The sequence below is a fragment of the Doryrhamphus excisus genome, linkage group LG23 (assembly GCF_037039965.1).
Source record: "Doryrhamphus excisus strain RoL-2023G ecotype Guam linkage group LG23, RoL_Dexc_Guam_v1.1, whole genome shotgun sequence".
NCBI lineage: Eukaryota > Metazoa > Chordata > Actinopteri > Syngnathiformes > Syngnathidae > Doryrhamphus > Doryrhamphus excisus.
This window is the reverse complement of record NC_136379.1, coordinates 6,263,581-6,275,503: the sequence shown is the minus strand read 5'-3', so window position 1 is coordinate 6,275,503 and position 11,923 is coordinate 6,263,581. Positions and strand designations below refer to the sequence as shown.

Genomic DNA, 11,923 nt, shown 5'->3' with positions numbered 1-11,923 from the left:
CATTTGGTGATCGTTTGGCATTGACCTTTCATACAAACCATTGAACCTCCCCCGCAGCGTTCCGCCAAAGTTCCCACACACGGAATAATTTAGATGAATAATCCTAATGTAGAGGATGAATTGATATTGCTTCCAGGCATGGTACACTGTTTCTATTTTTAAACATGTTTACGTTCAGCCGAGGAAATCCTGCAAATGTGCTGATGGATCCTTTCCTCCCTGCAAAACAACAGACAACAACTGGCTGTTAAACGTACTTCCTGCCTCGGCTGGACAACCATCTTGTTAACGAATTAAACGTAAATATGTTAAATGTACACACCGGCAGATGTCGCCTGGCTACAAGGTACAGTATGCTTTTGAATTTAGTACAACTGTTGCTTATACTTCCACCTTTCAATACTTGGTTGAACTGAAATCAAATGAAGTTCCTTTTCATTCCAAATTAATTATTTTGTACAAGAAAAAATGTCAATTATAGGAACAGACATTGAACTCAGCAACATGAAATATCCACTTTAATGAAATACAACGCCTCGTTCCTCATTAACTGAGATGAAATGAAAATTGTAATTAAGGAAATGAAAATTGCTCTTGAAGGTTAATTACATTCATGAATCTTCTTGGGAACAATCTGAGCGTTTAGTAGTGGCGGTTGTATTGTTAATTGTTTACTTGGCCTCTTCATCTTTTTTGATGTTTACATACTGTAGCAACAAACACAATCAATAGCCGTCAAGTCATAAACACAATGTGTAATATTACATCACTACAGTATAATAGTAATAGTACGAAACGTGGAATAAAAAGAAGAATAAAAGGCAATCTTCAGATAAATAAACATCACGTTACAAGAATAGAGTCGCAAAATTAGACGTAAAAACATTTTAATTCAGGATGTCCGATGACAAAAAACGATATTGTCCAACTCTCAATTTCTTATACCAATATCAGCCAATACCGATATGTATTACATGACATACAGTATCTACTGTGGTTGAAAGAACAAAAAAAATGTCTGATACTGATATCAACCAATATCGCATTTCTATGCCGATATCGGGCCGATAATTATCATAATCCCTATATAATTTTTATATTTCATGAGAACCGTTACCATGCTACACGAATAAAAGCCGATATCACAACAAAAACTGTAACATGACATCACAGAGAAACAGCAATCGCGGGGGGTGCTGGAGCCTATCCCAGCTGTCTTCAGGTGAGAGGCGGGGTACACCCTGGACTGGTCGCCAGCCAATCACAGGGCACATATAGACAAACAACCATTCACACTCACATTCGTACCTATGGACAATTTGGAGTCGCTAATTAACCTAGCATGTTTTTGGAATGTGGGAGGAAACCGGAATACCCGGAGAAAACCCACATGTAAATTTTTTTTATTTATTTTTCCGAAAATAAGAATCGTAACAATGACATCATTAAGAGTCTTTGTTTTCAGAAGTAACTACAATATGTTAAAAAATGAATCGCAATATTATGAGAAAGCCTTAATATTACCAGAAAAGGGTAATGTAATGAAAAGTAAAATATATACATGTATATATATATATATATATATATATATATGTATGTGTACTGTGTATACACAGTATGAATATATGTGTTTTTGTAGCTTTGCTCAGACTACAAGTCGTTTCCACAGTCCAGTCCACATGCCCATATGTCATGTTCCTGGTACCAAAAGGCAGACTGGGAGGGGATAAAGTCCCGACTGGTCCATGTGGGTCAAGAGCAACTTTTTCCAGTGCGCAGTTGCATCCTGTCAAAAGAAAGAGTCCCATCCCGAAGCAGCTTCAGTTTGGATATCACCCACCATGCCCAGAACATAAATGGGTCTTAAGTGTCGCTTCCACTGGCTGTCACGGTTCTGGTTCCGGAGGTTCTCGCTTCCAAAAAGGACTTTACTGGTTGCACTCGCATGTGTCGTGTATTTATGTTTTGCCATGTCCGACGTGGACTTTCCTCTGCAGAACCGGACTGGAGAAAAACTGGGTGTGAGGAGTGTTCGGCCCAAGGAGGACGTATTGGTTCCTACCCGTTCCAATGTGGTTTACATCACTCTTAAATATAAGCGCCTTAAACCGGCTAACATTCGGGGAACAATCCGACCCAAATTGAGGCGAAAAGCGAGAAGAATTACGCACGAACATCAGGAGTCCACAAACGGGAAACGTCCCCATGCACAACGGGATTCGAACCAGCCGGATTCTAGATCAAAAAGAGCGGACTCTCCTGAGAGTTCGATCCGGATCTATAGCAGGACAGCCCCGCCGTGGCTCAGCGCGCAAGACGTGGCCACAATGCGCGTTCTCGCCGGTGCCAAAGTTGTGCGCGTCCATGGGAATACCACCTCAAGACCTCTATTGATCTTGGGGGAGGAGTCGCAGAACAGGACTCACCTGTGCCGAGGACCGTGCGGGATCGTCCATGCCCCGGTGGACTCGGTGGAGGTGTTCGCCTTCCATTTGGACCGAGTTCTCGGACTTAACAGGACTTTACCGGCTGTGAGCAGGAAGCTGGTCTTCTTACACGGTGGGTCACGTGGCTTCATTTAGTTAGAAATATTCACAGTGTTACATATTCATTCTTTCTTTGAAGTATTTTAATGGAGACTTGCCAAAATACGCACTTATTGGACTAATAAACATTAGCGCCCCTAGTGGTGACAAGGAAAAATACTTTTTTTTACTATAATTGCATGATATTGCAAATTGATGTATTGATCCGATCTCATGTGGATTGATAGGTTGGTGGGGAGTGTTGGAGCCTATCCCAGCGGGACTGGTGGCCAGCCAATCACAGGGCACATATAGACAAACAACCATTCACACTCACATTCATACCTATGGACAATTTGGAGTCGCTAATTAACCTAGCATGTTTTTGGAATGTGGGAGGAAACCGGAGTACCCGGAGAAAACCCACGCATGCACGGGGAGAACATGCAAACTCCACACAGAGATGGCTGAGAGTGGGATTGAACTCGGGTCTCCTAGCTGTGTGGCCTGCGTAGTAACCACTCGTCACTGTGCAGCCGGTCGCACCTCTACATAAAATATTTAAAATTAATTATAGCACATCAGTAGTGTAAAACTACTGAGAACATGCAAACTGAACTGAGGGTGGAATTGAACTCGGGTCGCCTGTGTGGTAACCACTCCACCACCTTGCAGCCACAGTCAAACATTTTGGCCAAAATGTACCAATTGTTTGTTCGCCCTGTATTGTATCGTTCCACGAAGTCCAGTGACCAAACAAGCACCATGCTAGTTATAACCCGCCATGGGGCCAAATAAAGTTGCGAGTGCCAGCCATTTGATAAAGAAGGTTGAGAAACACTCATGAATGTACAGTAAGTCCGTATCAACAATGTTCTTTGGTCTTATTCTCTATTGTCTTATCTGTCCTTGGTCTACAGGTGGCCAGCCCAGTCCAGTAGTGTCTTGGGAACCCTCTCTCTACCCAGATGATGACTCCACTGTAAGGTTAACGTGGGGCGACTACCAAAGGTCACTAAAGCAGAGGTGCTGGGTGAAGAACGTCGCTCCAAAGCCAGCATCCAGCTGCTCCACCATCCATCACTATGAATGGAGCAAAGTGGCGCTGTTTGATTTCCTATTACAGGTAAAAAAAATATGTTTTTGAAAAGGTGAAAATAAATAAATAGCGCTTATATCTGCTAAGTGACTTCACTTTTACATAGCTTTCCTAAAATTTCCTAAATAGAACATGTTTCCATTTGGGAGCAGAACTATATTCCAACAGCTGTTTTCACTGATAAAAACAAGTGAAATACTCTCAGAGGAAACATCTTTTTGGCTGAAGAGACGCGTTATTTCCTGTGTGGGAGACCTGAATCACCCACAGTCAGGATAGGATTCTGGCAATGCAGCCAAGAAAGGGAGGGGGTCAGAATGTTATTGCATTCCAATGAAAATGCCAACAATCGGCGATAACGTCTGGGGTTGACTTTTCAGACTTTGGTCACAGTATCCCTGAACTATGAGTCCATCTTTTTTCAAAATTTAGAAGTGATCTATCTTTGGCAGAACAAATTCTTTTTCATGTTTTTTTTGGTTCTTTTTTTAAGTCAAAGGTGGCATCAGTTGGGTTTTATCATATCTTCAAACATGCTAAAATCTGAAATAGAAGCTGGGACTTTGTAGATTTCCAACCCATTTGACCGAATTAACATAAAATGTCAAGCAAAAAACATGTGTTAGATTTCTAACGTCACTTAGTTTGGCCGTCAGACAAAGCTGTCTTCGGGCAAAAGGCAAGGGCAACCCAGACTGGTCTCCAGCCAATCACAGGGCACACATAGACAAACAACCATTCACACTCACATTCATACCTATGGACAATTTGGAGTCGCTAATTAACCTAGCATGTTTTTGGAATGTGGGAGGAAACCGGAGTACCCGGAGAAAACCCACGCATGCACGGGGAGAACATGCAAACTCCACACAGAGATGGCCGAGGGTGGAATTGAACCTGGGTCTTCTAGCTGTGAGGTCTGCGCGCTAACCACTCGATCGCCGTGCAGCCCAATTGTTATTTTCATTAATATTAATTATTATTGTTGTGGGAATACTGTAGTTTATTGTCGTGATGAAAATGAAATCGCAATTAAGTTTCAGTACTACAAGAAAGTCACAATAACATTAATACCTTAGAAAAGTCATCATTTTATGATTAAAAAAATTATCTTATGTGAAAATAGTTTGTGACTGCTCCGAAAATAAAGTCTGATTGGAACAAAAACACTTGCGATGTATTTATGTATATTTGTATATGTATATTTATGAGAAATAGTGAAAAAAATAATTTAATTACTATTTTTTATTACTTAATCTCAATATTAAAAGATGTTGGGTGTTATGAAAAAAAAACCCTATGTTATGAGAAGTATTGACAATACGTTAAAAAAATATTATGAGAAAAAAATTTGTTTTGATAATAATGGAAAAAAATTCCAATATTATGTAAAAATTAAGTTATATTATAAAGTTATTTATTTTACCTGGAGAAAACCCACACATGCACGGGGAGAACAAGCAAACTCCACACAGAGATGGCAGAGGGTGGAATTGAACCCGGGTCTCCTCGCTGTGAGGTCTGCACACTAACCACAAGCCCACCGTGCAGCCCGATGTGGCAAACTGGCAGGCAAAATCCGGGCAAACTGTCCTGCAAAAACAATAGGCCATTCGACCTGCCTGGTCCTAACATCTCTCCCCCAAATACTGCCTCATTCCATGGGAAGAATGGCCAGCCATGCAGGTGAATGACAGAAAGACAGAAATATGGAGACTCCACACTTTTGGATGAAAGCTGAAATGCCTTCAACATCCAGGAAGAGTTCAGCTGCCTCAATTCAACCTTGTGAATCTTATTGTAAATATATATTTTTCCAATTCATACAAGGTTGCCGTATCTTGTTATTATTGGTGATGAAATATTGCTGGAACTTTTCAAATCCTCCGTCAATCAAATGTTGCAGGGTGTCTCTGAGTTCAGGTAGAAAACCTCGATATGAGCGAGGATGTTGCTTGATTTAGCCCGTCTGTGCAATCATGCTGTTATCTCATGAAGTGACCAAGCCACAGTTGATTCAAGAAAGCCCTGATTGCGTTATCTTCCCCACACAGTCATGATGCAGGAAGCTACAGTACATATATTTTATATCTTCTGCATCCAGATTCACAACCGGTTGGATCCGAGCTGTTGCGGCTTCAGACCCCGGCAGCAGGACGCGTGCTACAAATCTGGCCGGCATCTTGAATGTGCGGACCATGACGGGATTCAACTAGCAAACATCGCGCACACTGAACGGGACCCCCGGCATCTGGTCCTCACCGTCAATAAGGGATACTTTGACCGCAACGAGGACAACCTGGACTTCAGGCTGCTGGAAGGAATCAAGGAGTAAGTGGACTCCTTCAGTATTAGTGTTTGGGCGGTAATGATGGAATGACGTAGATTTGCACAAGTGGTTATGGTGCATTTGCAAAAAGTGAGTACAAAAATCATTTTTTTGCCTGCGTGTGATGAGCGAGGGGCCCACGGCAGCACCCGCTGCTCGTTGAGAAGAGCAGTACCAGCTTTTATGTAAGAACTGCCAAAAGCTAGGAATCACTAGAGGGGTCTGATTGCAGACCCGGTGAGATATAATGTGTTTATAAGCAAGGACAAAGAAAATCTATACGTGGCGGACCACCACAAATAAATGAATGTATGGGAAACAGTGCAGTGATGCTTCCCATAATGTAAATCAAATCATTATGAACAGGCACGCTAGCGTCTACTATAAGCCTGGCTTTGCGCCCTTGATGCTAATTCTCTACAACTCTCAGAATCAACTTCGTATCGATTTATAGTTTTGGTTTGTCAGCATGCCGGCATTTGCTGATTGCCGACTATTAGCATCGAATCCAGACACATTTTTGTCAAATAATAATATAATGTGAGATATTTTTAAAGTTCTCTATCGAGGTGTGGAATGTTTTCGACAAATGCATTAAACCATTTTTCCCATAGGAAATAATGTGAATAGAAATAATCAGTTCCAGGGTCAAACTGTCACGTTGATAAAGCCAGGTGGATTAAACAATTCCAAAGCACACCTATGGTAATGGTAATGGTAATGGTAATGGTAATGGTAATGGTAATGGTAATGGTAATGGTAATGGTAATGGTAATGGTAATGGTAATGGTAATGGTAATGGTAATGGTAATGGTAATGGTAATGGTAATAGAATGGTAATGGTGATGGTAATGGTAATGGTAATGGTAATGGTAATGGTAATGGTAATGGTAATGGTAATGGTAACGGTAATGGTAATGGTAATAGAATGGTAATGGTAATGGTAATGGCGATGGTAATAGAATGGTAATGGTAATGGTAATGGTAATAGAATGGTAATGGTAATGGTAATGGTAATGGTAATGGTAATGGTAATGGTAATGGTAATGGTAATGGTAATGGTAATGGTAATGGTAATGGTAATGGTAATGGTAATGGTTTTATTTCATTTGAACATGCATCAGATTACACTTGAATGCATCACATAATCAGTTCACAGTTCCACATGTCCAAAAGGAGTAGGAAGAAGCATTCATTCATTCATTTTATACCGCTTTTTCCTCAAGAGGGTCTGGAGCCTATCCCGGGCGAAAGGCGGGGTACACCCTGGACTGGTGGCCAGCCAATCACAGGGCACATATAGACAAACAACCATTCACACTCACATTCATACCTATGGACAATTTGGAGTCGCCAATTAACCTAGCATGTTTTTGGAATGTGGGAGGAAACCGGAGTACCCGGAGAAAACCCACGCATGCACGGGGAGAACATGCAAACTCCACACAGAGATGGCCGAGGGTGGAATTGAACCCTGGTCTCCTAGCTGTAAAGTCTGCACGCTAACCACTCGTCTGCCGTGCTGCTAGGATGAAGCAAAGCTTATTAAATCCTACCCCTCCATCTGGTACTTTTACAATCAGTAACTGTTACATTTGTTCACTTCCTGCTTTCCTAATATAGTTTAAGTTTTTTTTTTGTATATTTTATTTTTGTCACGTACCGAAGTACGAGGTGATATGACCATACAATGACATAATCAGTACCTAGTATTCTAGGCACTTTCCACACAGACAAGCACGGCATTATTTCACCATCCCATGGCTTTTCCACATGAGTCTCCTCAGACAGTTCGATAAGGTGAGCAGTAGCTCAGCGTCTCAGAGTGCAGGCTCCAAATTGCACGTCAGATTTGGTCCGCAGGCACTGATGAGTACGACGCTGCCGCCAGAGCTCATTTACCTTTTGTTCAGGAGACATTAGGACTCACTCAGTCACACACGGGAGAATAAAAACACATCCATATTCTCCAGGGATATTGAATTTGTGGCACATGAAAGCTGTATGGAGCCATAAAACATTTGAGTACGATGTACGATGGGATTTCCGTCAGAAGTTGGACGAGACCCCTGAATCTTAATTATTTATCTCAATAAGACATTTTTACAGTGGGGTTTGTAACATTTTTGTTGCCTTTCTCATTTTTTTATTTTATATAGTTTATTATAGAAAGTAATTATAGATAATTAGATTATTTTATATATTTTTTATATATTTTATAATTATATAAAAATTTTATAAGTATTTTAACATTATTTCCGATTTTATTAGAATTATTTTATTTTAGATATTTTAAAATAATATATTAACCACATTCACACATAAGTAAATATATATATATGTAGATTTTATAATTAATTTAATTTTAATTAAGATAATTTGGTTTTATACATAAATGTAATGGTAATGCTAATGGTAATGCTAATGGTAATGGTAATGGTAATGGTTTTATTTCATTTATTTCAATTGAGTGCATCACATAATCAGTTCACAAAGCTTATTAAATCCTACCCCTTCATCTGGTACTTTTACAATAACTGTTACATTTGTTCACTTCCTGCTTTCCAAATATAGTTAAATTTTTTTTTTTTTTTTTACATTTTTTGTCACATACCGAAGTACAGGATGAAATTACCATACAATGACATAATGGGTACCATAATGGGTACCATAGTAAGTCCATAATATACATATTATGGATTTGGTTCATTCTTTTTCTCTAATTTTGTAAACATTCAAGCTTGTGGGGCCTTTTCTGTCATCATTGCACAAAGCAAGGTTCATAAAATCGTGCTTGGTTGAGAAACACCATCGACCAGGTCCTCTCTCAGGTCCAACGTCATTAACCTGTCACCACACAACAATTCCCACAGTGTATGACTTCCTCTATGTGGACTGGCCTTCTCCAGGCTTCCAGAGCTGTCCGTGTCGTTGCTGAGGAGCGGGAGGCTGAGGGAGAAGCTCCTGCAGTCGCTCTTCCTGGACAAGACCTACTGGGAGAGCCGGGGCGGCCGGCTGGGCATCGACAAACTGATTGATGTCATCGAGAAACGAGCCAAGGTCCTTCTCACGTACGCCAACGCGCACGGCATCAAGATGGTGCCCATGAGCGAGTGATGGGATGGTAACTGGGACACTTACCAGAAACTTTCTTCATTTTTGGCTTTATTAACAGTATTTTCTTAGTGGAATAAATATGTTGACAGAAGGATTTATAATAAACAACACTTTTTTAATTTACTTTATACTTTTTTATAAAAATAAAATATTTAAAAATATTTATAAAATATTATATATAAAAATATATATGTATATTATAGTATATATAAAAAATATTTTTACTTTTTTTTAATGAGAGCAACCTTTCATCATCTGATTTGTACTAATAAATTATACAGAATATATTGGAACTCATGACATTACGGCAGGTGTGCATAATAAAGTGGCCGGTGAGTCGATAAGATGTTGTGTATTTATTTATTTATGGACTTAACATTTAATTCATGAATAAAATTGAGTCCAATCTTGTTGTATAATGTACCGAAGACGATACGTGATGTGCTATACGCTCACATGAAGCAGGTGGTCACAGATGAGGCGACATCTGCTTTGTGTGCTCTGCAGTCCAAAGGGGCTTTACGGGTTATTTTCTTCATTCGCTCCGCTGTTATTTTAACCCCTGTGCACCCGCATTATCGGGACAGCAGGGTCCCAGCCTGTGTGTGTTTGTCTTTGACATCCACCCCCATCTCCAAACTCTATCGTTCCCATAATGGTCTGTAGCATAGCGTTGTACATCCAACGCGTACATTCCATATGGGCATACACTCACTGAGGCATGCAGTATACATTTAGCAATGTTTATAAGTATTTTTGTTATGATGGTTGTAGCTCACATCATGTTTCTAATGTTTTGGTGGCCTTATTCTCCTTTAAGGACAGACCTGCCATATAATTGGCCATGATTGAACATTAAGGCACGTGAAGACGGGTCTTGTTGGCCTCACTCATGCTGATTGTCCCCAGATGGAACAAGGTCACTCTCAGTTTTGGATGACCTTTTCACTTTTATGTTTGAATTTGTTGCTATTGTATTGTCTTGTAAAGGAGGGAAAACATGGTAATGGTAACGGTTTTATTTTATTTGAACATGCATCAGATTACAATTGAATGCATCCCATAATCAGTTCACAGCTCCACATGTCCAAAAGGAGTAGGAAGAAGCAAAGCTTATTAAATTCTACCCCTCCATTGTACAATCAGTAACTGTCAAATTTGTTCACTTCCTGCTTTCCAAATATAATTTTATTTTATTTTTGTAATTTAATTAATTTTAATTTTAATTTTAATTTTAATTTTAATTTTAATTTTAATTTTAATTTTAATTTTAATTTTAATTTTAATTTTAATTTTAATTTTAATTTTAATTTTAATTTTAATTTTTAGTCAAGTAAGTGTCAATATAGTCATATGTATAGCACATTAATAATTGGTTATTTTTAGCTTTATGCATGATTTTAGCTGTTTGAAGATTACTATATCAGCAAGTTTAAGTATTTGTGATTAATTTTTTTATAGTTTTAGCCTTAGGGAAATATTTTAGGATGTGCCTTTGTGGTGAACTTTTGGGGTTAATTAATCTCCTCCCTGACATGTTCAGTCTATGCGTGCTCATCTTGCCCCGCATATTGTCCATCATATAACTTTTCTTTGCCTTTCCCACGCTTCTGGCATATTCCACTCAGAGCTTCATCAGAGCAGATTCAGCTCTCGTTATCCGGGAAGATAGGATGATTCTTTTTCTCCCTTTGGAGGCATACACCTCGCTGAGCACGGTGAATTATTTGCTATACCCTTTGAATTGCCCCTATTGAAGATGAGCAAAGAACCTAAAATAACAGGAGCTTTGTGATATTCCACATCAAAATGTGGTCATGCACGAGCTGAGCGCTTGGGCTTGGGTCTCCTGGGAGTTTGGCTGGTTGATTTTGTTGGATGTCTGTTACCAAATAGCATAACTTCTAGTCGTGTTTTTATATGATGCTAGGCCACTGATGGTTGCTTTGTTTTTAAAACACCTTAAACCACAACAGCAAAAGTTATTCTTTATTGAATTCCCAACCAAACAACACTTGTCACTTGTTGCTAGGCAGAGTTTGTCGGGCACCATTATATAAGCCCCCGTTTTTTTTCATGACAGTCACCTTTGTCGCCTTAAACCACAACAACCAAAAAGATTCATTGTAACCTTCCCAATTTAAAATGTGTTTTACTTGTTGCTAGGCAAAATTTGTGGGGCACCATCATTTTTGCCCCAAACTCATTAAAAAAAAACAAACATCCAATGGCAGCTACACTCATGATGCTTTTTGAATTATTTTCACTGAGTATGTCACTTGTTTACACAGCCACTTGTTACCAGGCAGAATTTGTGGGGCAACATGCTTTGTGCCCCCAAGCCCATTTAAAACAAACTAGCAAAAAATATTCTGTATTCCCTGGTTGTGTTTATTGTTTTTGCTGCCACTTTTGGCTCGGCATAATTTGTGGGGCACAATCATTTCTGCCCCAGAAACTAATTTTTAAAATACTGTATGGCCGTTGAACTGACAGTGTTATGCTATTTTAAATTAATTTCCTGGTCTAGTCCGTTGTTTACATAGCCACTTGCTAGGAAGAATACTGTATGTGGGGCACCATCATTTGTGCCCCATGTGCTGTCACTTATTTATGCAGCCTTTTGTTGCTAGGCAGACTTTGTGGGCCACCCTAATTCGAGTCTTTCTTGTCCTGTTAATGTCACTTATTTAAGGAGCCTCTTGTTGCTAGGCAGAATTTGTAGGGCCCTGTAGTTAGTGGCAAAGGACAGGAAGAGTTAGCAGGAGCAAATCTCCAAGAAGTTTTTTTTTAAAGTTTAATACTCCGATTGAATATCAACTCAGTTAGAAAAAATATATATTTTTTCTAGCT

General features: G+C 39.4%; 1 protein-coding gene across 1 annotated transcript; it reads left to right on the top strand.

The window, feature by feature from the left end:
• The first annotated feature begins 1,801 nt into the window (after positions 1-1,801).
• On the top strand, positions 1,802-9,185 carry gask1b (golgi associated kinase 1B). Its single transcript, XM_058064853.2, has 4 exons — positions 1,802-2,559; positions 3,446-3,651; positions 5,729-5,955; positions 8,863-9,185. The coding sequence occupies exons 1-4, from the start codon at positions 1,857-1,859 to the stop codon at positions 9,068-9,070; spliced, it is 1,344 nt and encodes a 447-aa protein (XP_057920836.2). The 5' UTR covers positions 1,802-1,856; the 3' UTR covers positions 9,071-9,185.
• The last annotated feature ends 2,738 nt before the right edge of the window (positions 9,186-11,923 follow it).

Coding starts and splice junctions, on each gene's coding strand:
- gask1b (XM_058064853.2), top strand. CDS start 1,857: ATGGGTCTTAAGTGTCGCTTCCACTGGCTGTCACGGTTCTGGTTCCGG. Junction 2,560..3,445: donor GAAGCTGGTCTTCTTACACG/GTGGGTCACGTG, acceptor CTTGGTCTACAG/GTGGCCAGCCCAGTCCAGTA. Junction 3,652..5,728: donor TGTTTGATTTCCTATTACAG/GTAAAAAAAATA, acceptor TTCTGCATCCAG/ATTCACAACCGGTTGGATCC.